The sequence below is a fragment of the Haliaeetus leucocephalus genome, unplaced genomic scaffold (genome assembly GCF_000737465.1).
Source record: "Haliaeetus leucocephalus isolate CR32 unplaced genomic scaffold, Haliaeetus_leucocephalus-4.0 Scaffold180, whole genome shotgun sequence".
Lineage (NCBI taxonomy): Eukaryota > Metazoa > Chordata > Aves > Accipitriformes > Accipitridae > Haliaeetus > Haliaeetus leucocephalus.
The window spans coordinates 473,359-494,007 of NW_010972616.1; the positions used below are offsets into that span (position 1 = coordinate 473,359).

General features: G+C 38.4%; 1 protein-coding gene across 2 annotated transcripts in view; it reads left to right on the plus strand.

Moving 5' to 3' along the window:
* Positions 1–2,005: 2,005 nt before the first annotated feature.
* SLC24A2 (solute carrier family 24 (sodium/potassium/calcium exchanger), member 2) overlaps positions 2,006–20,649 on the plus strand; it is a 110,200-nt gene continuing 91,556 nt past the window's right edge. For both annotated transcript variants that reach the window (XM_010564459.1, XM_010564458.1), the window contains exon 1: positions 2,006–3,079. In XM_010564459.1, coding sequence (XP_010562761.1) covers positions 2,144–3,079 — 936 coding nt within the window. In that variant the 5' untranslated portion in view covers positions 2,006–2,143. The remainder of the gene's footprint in view (positions 3,080–20,649) is intronic.

Here is a 20,649-nt window from a genome sequence, read left to right on the forward strand (position 1 = left end):
CGGTGGCCGTGGCCGTGCCCCTGCCGAGCGCCCGCGGGCCGGCGCGCAGCGCAGCTCCGGGTGAGCGTCGCCGGTTTGCGCGGGCGGGGGTTGGGCTGCGGCGGTGCCGGGTCTCCCCTCCCCGAATACCCGCCGTGGGTGGCACCCGGCTGCTGAGGGGTGCCCTGTGCCCCGAGCCGGCCGATGAGTGCCTCCGCGGCTTTCTGCGGTTGGGGCTGGGGGACTCTGCGGGGCTGGAGCCGCTCCCCTTTCGGAGAGGAAAAAAGTTTGTGCGGCGCGGAGGGGTGCGGAGCAGAGCCCTGCGAACTCGGGATGAGTTTTAGGCGAGGCTCTGCGGCATCTCCGCGGGGGGACGGGGAAGAGGGGGCGGCGGGGCGCCGGGGGTCTGCGCTCCGCCGGGGGTCTGCGCTCCGCCGGGGGACGGGGACGGGGATGGGGATGGAGGCGGTGTCGGGAGCGGTCCGGCTGGGCGCAGCCGTGTGAGTTTCGGGGCGGAGGACACCCCGGGCGCTTTTCCACTTCCCGTTCGGGTGATTTATAACGGTGTGGGGTCATCGGCCCGTCCGCCGTAAATTGCGCGCGGTAGCGGCAGTGCCGTTCCGATATCTTTCCCGCTTAATGTTTTTATGGCAGTCCGGTGAGCAGTAACGCTAAGGTGGAGAATAAAACATCTCTGCTGTGGTGCTGCATCTTGCAGATGGACTATGTCTCTATGGCATCTTCTTGGTGTGGAAGCTGTTCGTAACAATCAGGAGAAACTGCACGTGACTTAATAACTTTTATGTAAATAACTGCAAGTAATAGCAGTTGTAATTCTCTATCGAGAATACAAAATCAATGTTCTGCTGATTAATAGATTGTTCAGTGTTCAGCTGTTGCTACAAATGACTTGAAGAAGTGGTGTAACAAAGTATTTTTTGACTGTAAGAGTAAGGACTAATATTTTTATTTAGAAAGTATTTTATATTTTGTGTCATATAAAATGCAACTTACTACGCATAATGCATATGTAACTAATTTCTACATTACATTTATTCTTCAGATCCAGTAACCAAAGCACCTTTTATTATATAGTGGGTTTTTTCCTGTTTCCAGGTGCTATTGGTCTAATATGCTCAGCTCTGACATACGTGAATAGTCCTTCCCACGTAGTTTAATTTCTCACTGTTTTGTTTGTTTCGGGATCAACTCTTGTGTAAATTTAAACCATTTTCTTAAGGATCTGTAAGAGGAGCACTTTTAAGATACCACATAGGTATTAGTAACTTCCTGTGTTTCCCATAAATCAAAACAAAACCAGAGGTGAATGAAAATTTTGTCTTAGCTAGTCCAAGCTAGTGTCCTAGGTCTGATCAGAAGCAAGCCGAGTTCTCTGTGTAAACTTGAGCCAATTTTGCATAGGGATTAAAGAAATTGTGGATGTGTTAGATCTTCATTTTGATCCTGTTCCAATGGTGTAGTGTTTTACCTACATTTCCATGACTGTCGCTCCATGCATGCATAACATTTCAATTAACACCGCCTCAGCTGCCTAAAGGTCTGATGAGATGCTTGTTAGCACTTTGATTGCTTTTTCATACATTATTGCCCCTGCATTTGGGATTGGGACGTTACATGATCATGGTGGAAAGTAATTACAGAAGGTAATCATCTTCCGTGTATCCATTAAAATAGTAATTTCTGCATTTTTACGTAACATTTGCGCACAGTTTTTACTTTCCACTAGGATTTTTTGTCAGCAACTGAGGAGAGCAGTGGCTCAGAAGCATATGAGAGGCATAAAATGATCTGAGTATTGATAGACTGTTATCTGCAGGGTTACTGCTGAAACAAACATATCGTTGCTGTGTCTGATGGGATGTGACAGGGTTTTATGTTACAGTTGGTAATGTTCTGCTTTAAATTCTAAATTTAGCCCAGTCTGTAAAATGCTTTTTAGAAAGCATTTAGAAATCACATACTGTTTCACTAATATTAGTAATACCTGTTTGTCCTTTTAAGATGCATGAAGAAAATACTTCCTGTGAAGAGTAAAAGTACTTGATTCTGGGAAGACTCTTAAAGCACTTCTAACTTCAAAGCTGGAGAAACGTATGAAGGAACAGTCCGTCTGACTCCCTCAGCATCTCACATAGAACACAAAATGGCTCTTCAGAAAAAAACTGTTGCTGGTGTCTTGGAGGAGTTGTGTTTGGAGGAACTGCTGTTTGGTTGCAGATGGCACCAGAATGTTAGGAAAAAACTGAGACTGATACGAATTATAGTTCTTCTTGTCACTGTAGTGGCCATTAGTACTTTCTCTCTTTCAATTAGTGCCTTTTTCAAGATGGAACCACATAGCATGGCATTGGCCAGCAGCCTAGATAGCCAAAAGCTGATGCATGGACACCAAAGAACTCTGTTGGATTTCATGGAACAGAATGAAGATGGCACTCCAGACCCACACACTTCTATGAGATATGAAGCTGAGCACGACAACACAACAGATGATCATGCCAAGGGAGAGTACCCCGAGGACCTTTTCTCTCTTGAGGAGAGAAGAAAGGGAGCAGTGATCCTCCATGTAATTGGAATGATTTACATGTTTATAGCCTTAGCCATAGTCTGTGATGAGTTCTTTGTACCTTCCTTGACTGTCATCACTGAAAAACTGGCAATATCTGATGATGTGGCAGGTGCAACCTTCATGGCTGCAGGTGGGTCAGCCCCAGAACTCTTCACTTCTTTAATAGGAGTGTTTATATCACACAGCAATGTCGGCATTGGTACAATAGTGGGATCTGCCGTGTTCAATATCCTGTTTGTTATTGGAATGTGTGCTTTATTTTCTAGAGAGATCTTGAACCTTACTTGGTGGCCACTCTTTCGAGATGTGTCCTTTTACATCATTGACTTGATCTTGCTAATCATCTTTTTTCTGGATAACTTGATCATGTGGTGGGAAAGCTTAACGCTCCTGACAGCATATTTTTTCTATGTGACTTTCATGAAGTTCAACGTTCAAGTAGAAGAATGGGTGAAGAAATTTTTAAACAGAAACAAGGTTGAGAAGGTAACAGCAGCAGATGCTGAAGGAAAGGTTGGTCAATTTTTAATTAGCATATATGTAATAATGTCCTTGTAAGTGCTGAGCCCTTCTATATCATAAGGATTCTAATATAGTACAATAAGCAATTTTTAAAAGTTCCATGTTTTGCTAAAAGGTCTTTTTGTTTAATCAGTCCAATAGGATTGAAAAAATAAAACATGAGGTAGCCTTCCAGTAAATCAATAGCTTTTAACTCCAGAATGTTCCTAATCACACAGAAAGCAAGAAAAAAATGCCAGCAAAAAGATATAATCCTTTACTCAGCATTTTGGCACATTCATGAGGTCTGAGATATAGCTACTATTTTTCCCCTAAGCTTTTGGATTAAGCTGTAACAATATCTGGGGAGCATCGTGTGACAAAAGTTGGCTTTTTAAAGACTTTTAATGCACTTTCTTCCTCAAAAAAGTAAATCACTCGGAACAGTATACAAAGGTATTTTTTATACATGTTTTTCATCTACTGATACTGATATATGGTATTAACTTCCAGGCATAATTAGTGGCAATTACATGAGAAAAATCTCTGGAAAAACATTGACAACAATGGCAAAAGGCAGAGGTCCTCTGTTTAAGCAGGATGGTTTCCCATTCATGGTATTTGCAACTAAGCAAACTGATTTTTGGCCTAACACCTGGCCACAAGTAGTGAAGGGAATTTAAGCATGGAGGGCTTTGTGGGTCTTCAGCAATTACTATCATCTTTTAAACAGCTCTCTTCTTAAAGCAGGCTATGTTTAAGGATTTGTGAAGCTGAACCCATAAATACTTGTGTATGTAGCAATATGTTAACTGGATGTTTAATGCTGAAATTGAAATGTCTGCTTTTATATGACAATAGGGTTATTCATCAGGTAAGTTTTTATTATCCAGTAATTATTCAGAGTATCAGGGAACTATTCACTGTTTTGTTTCTTTTGTTTAACAGCCCGGTATGAGTGGTTCAGAAGAGACACAATCCACTGATAAAAGTGTACAGGCATATAAACAGGAGGATAGAGAGACAGAGCACGTATAACTGTAGAGAGGGCCTACCTGCCTGTGACTCATAGAAAACTGATAATTCTGCCTATATGTCTAACTTCGAAGTGAGAGATTGGTATTTTAGCAGTACAGACAGGTGCTTTCAGTTTTAGGACAAGCCACAGAAAAGTCCACCAAAAATGAAACCAGAAAATTCTCAATTTTTTTATTTTCTAACCCATTTTAACACCTATACACTTAACTTGTAATTTTATATTTTCCTTTTTGTTCTGTTCCTTTTCCTAAATCAGCATGCTCATCTTCATCTTTCTCAAAACGCATAACTGGGATTTTGTAAGTAAATGAAAAGAAGGGTCAACACCAACAAAGTATTTGTCCTAATGAATGAAGGGCTTCTTTAACTACATTAGCTGTTTCTGAACAATGTAGTATTTCACAGTGCATTGTAAGTACTTTAACAGTTTGTGCTAAATGTGTGTAATGATAGGAAGAGACTATGGTATATCAAGTAACTGTTTAGTGCACCTTCATCTGTCCATAAACTGGATTTGAAGGAGATGTGAATTTATAACTGGTCTTAAATGATGTCAATATGAAAAGCAACTGCCTTGGGTTGTCCAGGCTATAGGATGGTGTAGAGTAGCTGTATACCATGGTAAGCGCTCAATTATTCTCAACTGGATAGAAGAATAAATCATTTGCGAGTCATACTGAACATAATAAATGTTTAAAGTACTCTGAAGGACTTGATTTTAAAAAAATACCTTTAGGAGCAGTCCTTTATTGTTTGATATATTAATTACTTTTTCTTAGAGTTTATTCACATTATAGGTGCACAGAATTCAGATAGGGATGAAAAAATCAGAAATCTAGCTACTTTTCCTAAAAACACAAGCTTTGCATCATGTGTTTCATGAAGATATTTCTCATGAATTCACTTGAAGTTAATTAAAATGATAAAATAATGTATTCATAAATCATTGAGGGGTAGAGGGCAATGAAAGACATGTTCTAATTTTGTCGCAATTTAGCTAACACGTATTTCCCGCTTCCTGGGGAAAACAGCTTCTGAAGGTATCAGACCATGTATTTCTTCTATGACCCAAGCTGTAAGGACAGATTTTTGAATATTCAGCTAACACTTTGAAATTATAGCTCATTATGAATTATTTTACTACTCAGTTGAACAGTGTTTAGCAGGATGAATGAACTGATTTTCTAATAGCAAGGATGTCACAGATTATGTTCTTTGGAAGGAATCTCACTGAAGTGTTCCTTTGTTTACTGTTATTAGATAGTTGGTTTCATTGCTTTTTAAATTAAAAAAAAAAAAAAAAGAGAGAGAGAAAAGAAAAACTATGACATGTAGTCCTAAGCCTGATAGAAATGCCTAGGATTTTCAGCTTGAAAGTTATTGCCTGAAGCAAAGGATAAAATGTTTTTGTAGTCTGAGATCCGGTGCCTAGTAGTGAATGCAATGCGCATGGGTGCTTATTTCCTAACCAGTGGGGATTATAAGTATTGCAGAAGTGATAGTCTTGGCTTTTGGTGGCAAGGGATGCTTCATTTCTACAGTGTTAGCTGTTAGCCTAGATTGCTTCCAGTCATCAAAGGTGTACTATGTCAATGCAAAATTAAAGTGTATATAATCAAATTAGTATATCAAATGCAGAATTTGCAATCTCAGTTGTTTCCAATGGAAAGGTTTTCTACTCTTTTTTCCCCATTAGGGCAGAGAATTCCTAGGCAGCTCCTTGGAATGGGTAGGTTAGAGTGTCTTGAAAGAACTTTGTTTCAGGAGTGTATAGAAAATTCTCTTCTTTCCTCTAATCAATACTCCTTCTGCCGATCTGTTGTTGATTCTGCTGTTGCCAAACTGGCAAGTGTTCTGCTAATAAAACGTGCCTGCCTTATTTATCTTTAAGACTTTGTGTTGTAATCTGAAAGCAGCTCAACGAAGTTAGGAGGTCTAAATAAGGCATCATAAAGCTGGATAGTTGAGGGGTTAGGTGGCTTACTAGCAAACAAGTATCAAAGAGTAAAAATCTGATCAGATCAAAAAACCTCTTGAGATACTAAAATGTATTTTAATCTTAATTTCAGTGCTTTTATTATCAATCATCTTGAAAGGTTGAAGAAAGTTTTACCTTCTCAAGAACAGTATTTCCCACGAGAAAAAGGTCTTAGATACAAAGTGATTTTTCTGCATAGCTGTCATTTGGTCTAGATGTATTCATTGCTAGAATGCATATGTATCTCTAGATGTCTTTTAGATTCCTCTCTTCCCTGTTTTTAAGAATTAAAGCACTTTTTTTGTACTAGAAAACTGTGACTATTTGAACTTAACTACTTTTTCTGATCTTATGTTCTTTTGTGTGTCAGTTACTTGTACAACTGTGAATGCAGCAGAGTACTTGATATGAATTTCATTGTGGTCATCTTTCACAAACTTTCAAACAAATACAGTCTGGGTTCTTAAAGGGTACAGGTTGAGAAAATCTGGTATTTTGGCAACAATTTGGTGACACTGAGAACAGACTACAAGCTTTTTGCAATTAGAGTTCCTGGGATGCATTGGCAAGGTCCTGTTTGAACTGCGGATAGTCTCGTGCCCCATCTCACCCTCAAGGAAGCCTGATGGCAGTCTGATACTGATGAACCCCAGAGATCACTGTGACAAGGATGGGAAAAAAGGAGGAAAGATGAAAAATCAAGCCAGCATGAAAAGACAGCATAAAAACCAGATGCCTAAGTTCTACAATGTAGGGTGGCATATGGCATATGCAGCCCAAGAAGGGTCCCTGACAAGTGGCACCACAGGGTGTGGGCTGCCCTGAATGGGCCCTACAGTAGGTAGTATGGTCCCACTACCAGATACCTCCAGAAGTCCCTTCCAGCCTAACTTATTCTGTGGTGTGATTTTTATGTTTTATGTAGTTATCCCGCAAAAAACGGATTATTTTAGGGGACTGGGGAGGAAACTTTGGTATTATTTCTACATCTTCCTCATTTGAGTGAAGATGTTTAAAAACAGAAGCTTGAAATGGAGTATAATGGACAGGAAGAGGAAAATGGAAAAAGCTGATGTACAAAGTTCTTAAAAATAAGATTTTTTTGACCTTCTGTTAAGGTTTCAGTCTTTTCTTCATAGTCTGTACTGGTGAAGGCACGCTGAATATATTACATCATATTAAAACATCATGTGAAATTACATTTCAGTTTTTAAGTACTTTTTTTCTCTAATGTAGGATGGAGATCATTGCACAAATACTTGAATCTGATTGCTCAGTAAATAACTCAAAACAGTTCTGTTTGGCAACTAGGAGAACAGAATGTGGGTGGCACAGGAATATTGTGCAATGACATCTGTTTCACTGACAGTACCATTTTAGATAGATAGCTTATGGTATATACAAGACAGTTACAGTTTATCTACATTTACAGAGAACTGCATTTGGAAAATGAGCTATTTTTACCAACAAGACATAGTTTGACATTATTTTATTGCCAATTTTGTTGTCTAAAGAAACTTTAATAGCTTGTGTGTGATATTTTAAGATCTATACTGATCTCAAGTGTTGCCACATTGTATTTTAATGGCAGTATTTGCATTCTAAAGGAAAGGTTGTTAACAGTATTTGTAAGTACTTCTCTAACTGGTGGCTGTATTAACACTGCACATGCACAGTCACTGTTATAATATATGATCTGATATGTGTTTGATTAAGGAAAAACACAAATTACCTGCATGCATACAGGGAAAATTGGAATCTGCAAAAGGTCTGAGTTTGTTGTTGGTTTGAACTGCTGAACAGTTCTTTTTCAGGGCTTCTTGATGTTGCATCTGCAGACCCAGTAACTGTAACTCTGTCTATAGAATGGCCTTTCTTCTCTCCCCACCACCACTAGATATTTTAAAGCAGTGTTTCATAGTTCATAGGGAGATGAGAGTCTTACTCTACAGACATTGCACAGTTGGTCTACTTGTGCAAGCATGTGTGTGACTGTAGAGAGCTATGAGTATCTGGATCTTGCATACCAACGTATGCAAGATGGTTGCATTGTTTTAAGTACATTTTTGGAACGTGAGCATCATCACTGTCCTTGTACCCTGTTTTATGTTGATAAAAGCCTGGCTTTGTGTGTTCTATCTGCTTTTATTATCTCAAAAACTTTCAAGTTAACTTCTGTGTTTACCTAATGTTACTCCAATAGCAATAACTGTTAGTTAATTTGCCTCAAGTATTTAGCATTGTTGTTTTAATTTAGGCCTGTTACTGACATACCCACAGGCTGATACTTTATACGTGCAACCATTAGTACAGTGAAATTGATACTGTTCTCAGTTTATTTTAGTGCTTCTCAGTAATTTATTGACTACAAAGAAATTATTATAGTGGTTTTCACCACTGGAGTCTCTTGGTTTTGTATGTATGTACCCTGGTAATGAGCAGAAAGTGACAGCATGGAAATGCAGTATAGATTAAATGCTCTTAAATCATGGCCATCCACTAAGGTTCATTAGGCAATGCTTGCTAATTGTGCTGGGAAAATGAAGGCTAAAACTCTGCCACTTTTGGTGAACAACAAGGGGACAACATATCCATCAATATATTTAAAAATAAAAAGCATATGTAATTAAAAAGAAGTCAGATGATACTTAGAGACTGCACAAAACCAGCTGCGTTGGAAGATGTTCACCATGCTGTATCTCAGAACTCCAGACATGATTAAATTCATTGTGCTAGAAGCTGTATGAAGAGAGGAATATGCAGTCCCAAAGTCCAGAGACTTTATAAATGTTTTTCCTTCTGCCATCTCAGTCTTGGGTACTTTGGTCTGGATCCTCAACAGGATGTGGGAGCTACAGGAGACTGTAGGTGGAATTTAAATCCCCAAATCGGTATACTAGACCTCAATATGTCTGCCTGCGTGGGGGTACTTGAAGGACTTGAACTCTGAAGGAGCTTCACTTTCAAACAGAGATCTTCAGGTGCCATAGTTTTGCTTTGAGGCTTGCTCAGAAATGCCAGACTCAGGTGGAGCAGCATGGTACTGCTTTTCCATCTTCTAACCCTCATTCCTCTACTTTTTTCCCCAAGCTAGCCTCCAAATTTACCTCCCAGACTAATATTTAACAAAATCGAGCGGCTTTACAAACTTTTCAGATTCTGGTGGTGAGAGTGGTCAAATTTTATGCAATTATATACAGGTCTCTCACATTCACTGCTCACTTTATGTGGTGCTCCACTCATCATATAGAATTTTTGTGTGGCAAGGCACAGCTGGCTCCCCTACTTTTTCTGTCCTTGTTTTAAAAGGCAATAGTGAGGCCTCCACACCATGTTTTTAAAGGGTGGGTGTCGATACCCATCTTTTCTGAAGTGTGGGATGTGGGTGGTAGAAAGGTGCCCTAGGGCAGTGCTTGTTGCAGTGTTGAGGGTGTTTTGGGCACTGCTGACTTTAGGGTGGCTTTGGCCTTTCTGGGTGGTGACACTCCCTAGGCAGCCAGCACTACACCACCAGGGCCACTTGCCAAAAAATTAGATTTGATAAAGTGCTTCTGCCCTGTTAATGATCTGGGTTTGTGTTGGTTTTATTAGCAGGAGTCAGTTTTCCACTGCCAACTGTAAAGGTGAGAAAACAGCCCCTTTTGGGTCTTTTGTCCTTCTGAAATTGTTTCCAAGAATTCAGGCATTTTGCTTTTGTAACTGTAGAATAAGATTATAACCAATTTGAATTTATTACTGCATGATGTATAGTATGTTCATACTGAAGAAAGTCCTATAACAAAAGTGATGTAGAAGTGGAAAAGTGTAATGGTCAGGACAGTTCTTAAAAATAAGGTACATGCCCCTGCTTGTCTGGCGTTTGTTGAAAGTCAGGCTTTTTAACCACAGAAATAGAGACCTTCTATGCAGAAAGCTTCTGAAAGGACTGAACCTAAAGTGGACAGTCAGGGTTCCTATTCTCTGTCACCTGTGGTTGGACATTAGTATATTTTATAAAGATGGTGTAAGGCAACGTGAGATTTGGACATTTATGAACATTACCCCTTAGGTACAGACAGCAAACATACAAAACCAGTGAATGCTTTCTGGTAAACAGCAATGAATACAGTACCAGTATTTCAAAATTAAAATAGCTTCCCTCAGTCCTTTTGACCAAAATTCAAAATCTTATTTTAGTCAGCAAAGCAAAGAAATATGGAGACAAAGGAAGTCTGAAAGCTTACACTTCAAAAGATCTATGTGGGATGAATGAATGTTAAAACCGTTTTACACATGAGGTATTCAACAGATGGCAGGATGTATTAGAGATGAGTATACGTAAACAGCTGTAATACCTATAAAAATTAAGACATCTCTTGTCTGTTTAGTAACCTTTTTTGCTATTTATAAAATAAACTTTAATGTAAAGAGTAAGACTTCTTAATTTCTCCCCAGTCACCTATAATGTTTTGCCTAACCTGCAGACTGTGACTAATCTATGACTAGTGTGGGACTAATTCTGTAGAATAAGAAATGGTGTTTCCTTCACCTTAACCTAGATTAGACTTATTCAACTGTATTTCAGCCAGCTCTTATTTAAATACCACTTTTTGTTATTTATGTTAATGGCTGGTTCCATTAATCTGTGCAGCAGTAAGTGTGCTATTGGCACAAGCTAGAGATTCAAATTCTTTCTTGACACTGGCAGCTTTTTTAGAGCCTAAAATGTCAAGATAGAGCAAAGTCAGATAATTATAATGAATTTATTATGCACAGATCAGTTGTTATGCATCGTAAGGTGAGATACAGGTGGTTTAGAGAAAGAAAGGTGACTGCTTTTGTGATTTTAATTCAAAACCCCTCATTAAGTACTTCTCTTGAAAACTCACTATCTTCCTTTATCAGTACAAACCAAATACCTTAGTAATACTTAGCTGTGGATTTCAAAATTCTGGAAGTTTGGGCTGTCAATCAGAACTCCTTCTTATAGAATGCTCTTGACTCCTTATTGTTCTGTTTTAACACAGACACACATGTTTTAACTATTATTAATATTCATACCAAAGTACCAAGATGGTAATCCGGTCTTCATCACGCTAGGTGCTTAGACAACTGTATGAAATCGCAGTTCCTCCCCTCAGTAGCTCATGGTGGGAAAAAATAAATGCCATTCAGAGTACCTGGTAAGAAGAATATGATTCATCATATGCATAATTTTGTGTACATTTATATATGCTTAGTCTTCTATATAGTCAGCATACCACCAGTCTTTTCCTCTTCATTGGAGCTGTCACTGAGTTGCTGATTATTTATTACACATGGATGTCCAGGACGTAATTTGAAGAGATAGTTCATTTCTCTCTATGACCTCTCAAAAGGCAGCATCTTTTGTATAATAGGACCTAAGTCAAAATAATAGTATTGGTGCTTTGTTTTGCTTTTGGGGAAAACAGGCAGATCAGATGGTTTGAGTTTAGTTTGGTTTTATTGTAAATCTGTGTGTGTGAAATTCTTGCAATTGCATTGTTAAGCACAGGTCAGTGTTGCAGGCAAGATGGAAATTCTAAGTTAGCACAGCCTTAGGGCATACTTTTGGCAAACCAATTACATCTGACAGAAAATACATTGTAGTACACTATCACATATTGCATAATTTTGCAGGCAATACCTGTAACTTTGAGGAAATACAGTTGCTATTTGCTGTCATTGGTAGTTTGTTGGCTTACATGCGTTCCTATCTGAAAAGAGGAAATGAAAAAAGTGCACTTCTGGAAAACCAGCCATTGCCTTACTGACAGTGGAATTGAGCCTTATTGCTGTGGAGAGCAATGAGAATCTCAAGTGTTGTTCATGTTTCTACAGCAGGTGGAGGCTTCAGAGCTCACGTTGCCTCCAAAGCAGCTTTAGCTAGTGGTGTAACTACTGCTATGCCTTAGTCAACAGCAGCTCACTTTGGGTAATTTTACTGTCCCTGTCAGATACAATTTCATCAGGGCAGTTCAAAGAATAGTTACTGCTCAGTTACTGCATTTTGCACTATTCCATTGCTATTCCACTGTCATCCGTATCATTGAAGTTGTATTCATTTACATGAATAGCCATAAATAGCAATGATCTTGGATGACTTCTTTTAAGGTGAGTATGTGAGAATAGACTTAAAGGTGTGTGTGTAATATTAATGCCACCATGAAGTACTATACTTAAGGGATGAATAGATTGGTGCAAAATAATTTCTTTTTTGAGGAAGAATAAAGGTAGCAGGGAATTTGTACTGCATGCTACACTAACAAATTAATCATAAATTTTCCTCAGGAATTAATCCTGCTTTATCACCTCTTAACTAGTTACTGCTGGGAGTGTAGTCTAAAGTCAGTGGTAATACCACTGACATTTATTGCATAACCAGCTAGTGTAAACTTTTCACCCTCTTACATTCCTGTAAAACAGCTCTAGCGGATATAGAGCACTAAGGAAAAGGCACATCTGCTGTCACAGCCTGTGTTTGGTGACCTTCAGGGCATTGTCTGAGACCTGTCCAGTTATGTAGGCTTTTGCCCAAGGGAAAAAGTTGAAATTTGCAGGGTTTGTAACACTAGAGGAGGGGCACATCTTTTGGGAATAATCTGATGTTAATTTTGTTGTTTAATTTGTGGTGCAAGCTTTTATCAAATTACTGATTAAAACCCCTTTATTGCTAGCAGGCACAATCACTAAATTATCACTTAGTTAAAATTTATAGCAATCATATGTTTGAGTGGAAAAATAACCAGATTTTGGAACTCCAGAAATTGCTTTGTCCAGGAGCAGTTAAAAATAGTTCATATTATTAAGTTACTTACGTATTTTTAAAGCAGTCATCTGAAGTCATTTGAAAGCATCATGCTGTCTAGCAGCTATTTTTTGTTTCTGTATAATTTTATTGCTATTTAAATATTCCTATTTTTCTGCTTTATTCTTTATAGTATTTATTTGCTACATTTTGTTTTAATTTAAAATGTTTCTGGGTGGAGGCACATCCTGTTTGAAGACTTCATCTTGGCTGCATTTTTAAATGCTGCAGTGATATAAATAGTCATGAAATAGTCTGCAAAGTTTGGATTAATAAGTGGTTATTATTTTCTCTCTCTATTGAAAACCATGAAAAACGGTTAAGTTCTCAAGTTCAGAATGAGTTTTTGACCCATATGTATCTTTGAAGCAGGCACAGCAATGCTAGTTGCTCTCCAGAAGTCACAGACAGAGTACCCCAGTCTCTTCTCACACAAAACCAATGGCAAAATTCCTCTAAAATTTAGTCAGAGAATGATCATGATGAAATTTTGGAGTAATACTGCCTTTGTTTCTTGTGTTCAGTTTCTGAGATAAAATTGCTACTTGCTGCCACTCAGAATCCTACTCTACACGTTATAATGAAGTGATTTTGTAAACTTTTAATTGTCTCGTTCTCAATCTGTGCTGGAACCATTTACCATTTGTGTGTGTGTGTATAGGCACACCTATATACACATGCACACATGATCGAGAGTCTGAAAGGTGCCATGCAGGCCATATAAAAGGTCCATGGGATGGTAATTTTCATGCTTCCTACATCATTTCACCTGTCCTTTGCCTAGTAACCCATTTCCATAAGACTTACTCAAATATTTCTGAGCAGCACATTTCTCATATTTTTTTGTCCAGATTAGCTGTTCAGAGAAATATGCCTGTGTTTTCTCCTTAAATTTGGATTCCTTCCAAGCAATAAATCATTCCTGCCTGAGGCTGAGGACATAACATACTGAGCTATTGACATATTTTATTATACCTTAATATATCATATTAGTAATTCCTGCTATCCTGTGCCACTACAAGGATAGAAACAGGAGGACTGCATCACTGGAGAGGGATGATTTCTCGCTTTCCGGTGAGGTAATCAGGACTTGATTCTATCATGGGAATGGCCAAGGGCACTATTCTTTACTATATGACATTTCATGCAGCGAAAAGGCCACTTCTTATTCAGAGGAAAGGCCAACAGCTGGAATTACAGTAACTAAAATTTGTTATATAAGCAAGAAACTGTGAAGTAAGTTGGGACATGAATTTAAAGTATTACTTTCTTCACTTTAAGTATCTACACAGAAAGCATAAGTCTTCTTAAGCAAAGGAATAGAAAAGTCAGCAGAACCATTCCCTAATTATTTGTAAATATATTAATATATTCATTTGCAAATGTATTAGTAATTATTTGCAAATATAAATATTGAAAAATCAGTATTTTAAAATATATTAGTATTGAAATTACTTACTGAGTTATTTGGATTACTTCCTTTGTCCATTGTTTGCTTGCAAGCAGTTCCATAAGGGTATTTAGAAAGTAATATATAATATATATATATTTAGCATCCAAAAAACATGCAACTTCTTCTTTCATATTAAGGGCCGTGGGAAATAAGTGTTGATTTATAATCTCACACGTGGACATGCATAAAGAAATACGTACTCTCATCTTAAAGTAACAGCAATAGGCTCAGTAACAGGCGTGGCCTGAATTGCAAACTCATGCCTTAGTTTTGGATTTAAGGGTTGAGATATGGTTCTCTCTTTCATTTAATCTTCTTAGAAACCTTTGGCTTTCAAGTCTTGTAGAACGTTTTACAGTGTGCTGTAGGAAGGTTTATTTCTGCTTGCTTGATTGGATTACTGTGTGCAAGAAAAACAATGGTCAGCATCGTGATGGCAAAATGGTCTTGAAGCAAGGTAGAACATGTGGCATTTGAGGGAAACGTGGTAGATACAGCAGTGGTGAGGCTTGGTGGAAACTGGCAAACAAATCAGATACCATATATGAGGCATTTATTTAGTGGCATGCTATTTTTGAAGCATCTTCATATGCATAATCTTGTTAGCAGCCATTTTTGCCAAAGTTTTAAATGTTACTAGATTTCTTGCTTAAGAGTTCTTCCCATCGTTATCATTATTGTCCCTCCTTAAAAATATTAGGAGAAATAGTAGGAAAAAAAATGAAACTGGACTTGAACAAACCTGTAGGTGTAGATTTTTCTCATTCTAAGAATTATTTTCTTTTCTTTTTTTTTTCTTTTTTTTTTTTTTTTTTTTGGGGGAAAGGGCTACACTGAATATAAAGTAGGTTTGAAGTCAGTGGCAAGTTTTGCTGTTGATTTTGATGAAAGTGAAATTAAGCCCCAAAGTAGGGACATTGAGAATTATGATCTTGCTGCTTCTCTGGTCTCTCTCTGCCACTGTGTAATTCCAAGCTTCTGAGCTGGTATCTTTCCATATTAAATCACCTCTAGCAAACAAAGCAAGCAATTTCTTTTGGACTCAGAGCAAGCAAAACAGGCTTTATCAGCTTTCTGTGCCCTTGGACTTAAACTGGAAAAGGGCACTCAGTGCTTCACAGCCTGATCTGTCCTGTCATGTGGGTAGTTTTTGGATTACTGATAAATCTCAAAGCAGTTATTTTATGGTGGGCCCATAATAGTCTTTTCTTGGACACTTCATCCCTAGAAACCATTGCTGCCTTCATCATTTTTAAGGGCCCATCTCTTTAAGGGGAATACTGGGTATGGGTAAAGTCAGTTAATAACTTTCTGAAATGTAGGAAAAGCTACTGCTCTACAATTAGTTAGTACACATACAGGCACATTTTTGTGAGTGATACAGTGGAAGAGAAATCTTCTCTGAAAATGACCTGGTCTTCGTATGGAAAAATAGTATACAAAAATAAAAAGGCAGATTAACTAATTTTCAGATTTAGTTGATCTGCATTTAAAATTGGCAATGAGAAGTTGAAGACTTAGACAATTGCAGAATCCAGCTCTTGGCTCCAGATTCATCTGGCTTAGCTGTGCTGCCTGGCCTATGAATATAGTCTCCTCAGGTTACTTCTGTGATCAGTCCAGAGAAATGGGCATTTTTATAGCATGATGTGGATCTTTATTACAAGGATTAATCCTCTCCTGACCTGAAATTGGGCAAAATCAATCTGGGCAATTACCTACAGCAATAGTCCGGTAAAATCTGAAAGCCATCTCCTGTGCTTTTGTTGCAATAGCCCAAATACATATCGTGGCGTTGCCTCTTCTAACACCTGAAATTGCATCAGGTTGTGGTGAGCATGACAACCTGATGTCATTTTGCACAGAGTCACATTCAAGTTAGGGGTGATTCAAAATTACCAATTTTCTCTGCCACTAAGCAAAATAAAATGCTTATTTAGGTGTTAATCTGAGTCTGTAAACATTTCATTTGCTCCCTCGGTATTCAGGTCGGTATGTAGATATCACATGTGGTTCCAAAGAGGTGCATGTGGCAAATAAGCTATTGAGTGAGTCTTACTGTTATTTATAGAAAAGTCACTGGCACTGCGGCCACAGAGATTGTTAGCATATATGATTCATAGCGGATTTTTCTGGATTATCTTTTTGGTAAGATGAGGTATAATTTTAACTTTCAGAGAATTACAGTATTGGTTAACTAATTAAACCATTCTTTAATTCATTAAATTTTCATTAGCCTTCAATGTGAATGAACATTTACAATGAATGAGTTAAATTGTATACGGCTTCTAAAATAATGAGGAAACCCTTGTTAGGATTCTGCAACTCCAGCTTCCAAAGGAAAAATGAGGGTTAATTATGAAAATTCAGATTACATTGTTATTGCTCCATCTGCTTTTCACTGCCTTTGAAAGTTTGTTCTTCACAATTAAATGCTAATTGTTGTTTTCAAATATTTTACAATATAGGGAGTGAATAGAGCCTGCCGTGAGGAAGCATATGGGCACACGGTCCCTTAAAAGGAAATCGGGTTGCAGTCATGGCTCATTCAGACTTGTTGGTTGAGTTTGGGCAAGTAATTTCTTTCACTCTGTCTCAGATCCCCTTAAGACTTGTAAAATCGTATGCCTGCCTTATTAATTTGTGAAAAAAACCTAGATGTGCTTGGATGTCATGCCATTAAAATAATCAGTGCTACAATGTCTGTGTGTAGCAAGAAGACAGTGTGTTTCACATCCTGTTGCAGTGTGTTCTGACCACCACCTTTTTTTAACATCCTGAATGAGTAGTCAAAGTAGCGATTATAGGATCATCTTGTATCAGGATAAGGATCAGAGAGTAAGGCATAAGGGTAGGAAATTGGTAATGAGAAACAGGTATTTTTTAAAAGGCAAAATTCCTCCCATTACGTTAAGTATTTGATGCCATACCGCATTCTTATGCCTGTGTTATTTCATATTAACCAGAGATTTTGTACCATACATACCACTGTCCATTTGCCATGGAAAACTTGAAATTTACTGTCTTGTCTTTGCTAGGTACCCCCCTGAGACATGAGTACATTCTTCCTAAGTGTAGGGGATGGGGTGTGGAGGACTGGCCAATGCCAAGACTCAGCCAGCACTCCCCAACCTCTTCTAGGGCCAACACTGGTTGCAATTTGTTCACCAAGCCTCTTACAGCAAAGGAAGAATAAGGAAAACCAGCAGGTTTTGGGCAAGGAGCCGTAACTTACTGGTTTTCCTAATATCTCGATGTTTCTGTTCTGATGTGTCAGGTTTGCCAGGTGCTCTCAGTGGCTGAGATTGTTGTGTCACCATTTCCCACAGCTCAGGCCAAGAAACTCTTTCTGGCAGCCTGTGAAAGACTACATAGCAAAGTGCTTCCTGGCGCCAAGACCAGGAGAAGAATCTGTTCTTTCAGCTCCAAACGTTAGCCAGGGATTGCACATTTCAGAGAGCTGACCAGCTGCATGTGGCTAGCTTTCTGTTTGCAGTTGATGGGTGTCACCATTGTTTCATGGGTTTTGGATAGATTCAGAGTGCTAGAAGAAGTTTATGTAATTGTAGCACACTGTGCAGAAAGCAATGACCATCAAGATGCTGCTTGGCAGCAAACATTGTGGAAAAGAGAAGCAGGATTTTCTAAGTCTTGATAACATTTTGTACCTTGCTGACTTTTTTTTTATTGGAAGGGAGCTATATTGCCCAATATTACCCCCCCTAGCAAGGAGAACATTGCTGGAAATCTAGTTTTTCTACGCTTGAGAAAAACAGAACTATTACAATAGGATGTGTGCTACACTCCTAATGTAAGAAGCTTACTCAAGTTCATGAAGCTACATGGGATGAATGTAAAGCTGTGTTGAGCAGAACTGCTCACTTCTGTGAGCAGAAATATACAGAGAATATATCTGTGTTATATGACTTTTACTTTTGGTAAAATGCATCATCATTTCCTGTGAAAAATTCTGCTGCCTTTTTAGTGTACTTCCAAAATATGGTGCTACTATAGACAAAGTTGTATGTCCACTGGGTGAATTTATTCCTCGTAAAATGCATAAAAGCATAAAAAAGAAATATAGGAGAATTGTTTTTCATGTGACTGCACTGTGTGTGTTGACTGCTGGCAGTGCTCCCCTAGGCCTGTGGTGGCAGTTCTGTTGGTTTTGGTTAGTTCCACTTGGGTATTGTATGTCCAGGCCAGCATGAACACTCCAAACTGGAATTTGGAAGAAAAAATTTAATTGAGATCAGAAGGTAAGGTCAGACACAATACTGAAGGCTCCTTGTTAGCAGAAACAGTTACGTTTCTGATGTTTTCCACTGTTTTTCTTTAGCAAGGTTGCTAGCATCTCCAATGCAGCATGTATGCTGATGATACACTTGTCATGAAGTAAACTTACTAAGGCTGCTGTCACATAAATCCCAGTCAAGATACAGGAAGAGCATTTTGTCAGAGGCAGATCCAGTCAACCATGTGTGGTTTGGGACATTTTGTGACAGTCGACCATTTGCATCACATACTTTAAAGTTCATGGCCTTATCTTTTTTTTCACTGTTTCACTAGTTACGAGTTTATTGGAGTATAAGATATACTTCACAAAAAATGCATATAATGGGATATGTGGAAAGCAAAATAATAATTTTCTGAGTCTATTTCTTTGTCCTGTGAGTCAGGAAAAAACTGATAATGCAGCTTATATAAGGTTTCAACAAAACCATATCTGAAAAAAGCTAAAAGAACCCTACAACCTTAAAGCATTAGCAGGTCTAAATTACTATTCTAAATTACTCTTCTAACATGCTATGGAATTAATCATGACTCACGTATCAGTGGATCACAAATTAGTAGCCACAGAAATAAGCAATGGTTTGCTATTATAAAAGATACATATCAAGAGTTGCTCAGGCCATTTGTAAGTGACATGTCAATTAAGAGCTTTGAGGTTAATATTTCTGCTTATATTGTTAAAAGAAGAGCTGAGGACAATCGAGAGAAGTTCAAATGTCAGCTTTCACTGTCATATATGCAGTGTTTTGCTGATAGGTGTGCAGATGCATTTTAATTGAGTCCAAGATGCAGCTTGGATATGCTTGCACTCTGTCAGTATAATTACGAAAAGTACATATTTACAGTATGCCTAGGGCATTTAATCTCTGTATAATGACAGCAGAGCATTTCTGCTTACCAAAGAGGAGAAATCAGCATAGCCAAATGTGTGTGCATTCCTGCTGTGGTGTGTTTCCATTACAGATACATGCTACTCCTTGAGCAGAGAGAGACATAAATAACAAAACAGTCCCTTCCCTTTTTTTATGTCTGTATTTAAATCTGTGAAGAGCATCTGGTTCTCAGAGGACAGCTCCTCTGGAAGAGTTTGTTAAGGTTGCAGAGATGCTACTCATCACACTTGCCCCCAAATAAATGCGGTGCTACAGTAACAGTAGTACCAGTTCTTCCACAATTAAAAACTTTTTGTGTGTATTAAGACACTGAAATCAGAAAGACAATGTGTAATAGTGCCATCTGGTGACCTTCTTTCGGATTGTAGAGTGAAAATATGTGATCCAACATAAGACATTTCACTTAGTAACACAAAAAGCCTTTAAACTTAATTTTTACGTTCAAACTCCCTCAAAGTTCAGAGTTATCAAGAGAGGGTATTGTTTCAGCCCATTGGAGATAGTTCAGGGTATGCTGTTTCAGCGTGGGTATAAAATGCTGGAGGGTGTTTGTTTCTCTAGTGATACTGACATTGAAAAATATAGAACAATTTTTACATATCCTGATAGGCATATGCGGCTTCTCATTTAATCTGAGAACTGTGGTACCCAGACAGTTTGATGATGAAATCAGAATATTATTAAAACACTGTTTTCTCCAGCAAGTGGGATGACAGCTCCTGTAACAGGCCAGCCTCACTGTTGTTTATTAGAGCTGTTTCGTCACAGCATTTGTCGTAGGATTTGATCTCCTGTGGGAACAGCAGATTCTCTGCCCTGCCGCAGGCTGTGGCACGCAGTCTCTTGCTTAATCCTTAGCTAATGGGGCTTAAGATGCTATTCAACTTCTCAGCTGAAAAGAGCAACAATAAAATATAAAAACAGGCTTCTAGCTTTGCAGGTAAATGGCTTAGAAGTCTGTCTTTGTGTCCTGGCTGGGCCAACTCAGAGGAAAGACAAGAAGCCTGATAATGTGTCTTGCTCAACAGCAGTTGAGATAATGAATGATCATCTTAAACATTTTTTTTCTAGGTATGTTTCCCATTTTTTCTACCTTCTTGGTTTTTTTTGGGGGGGGGG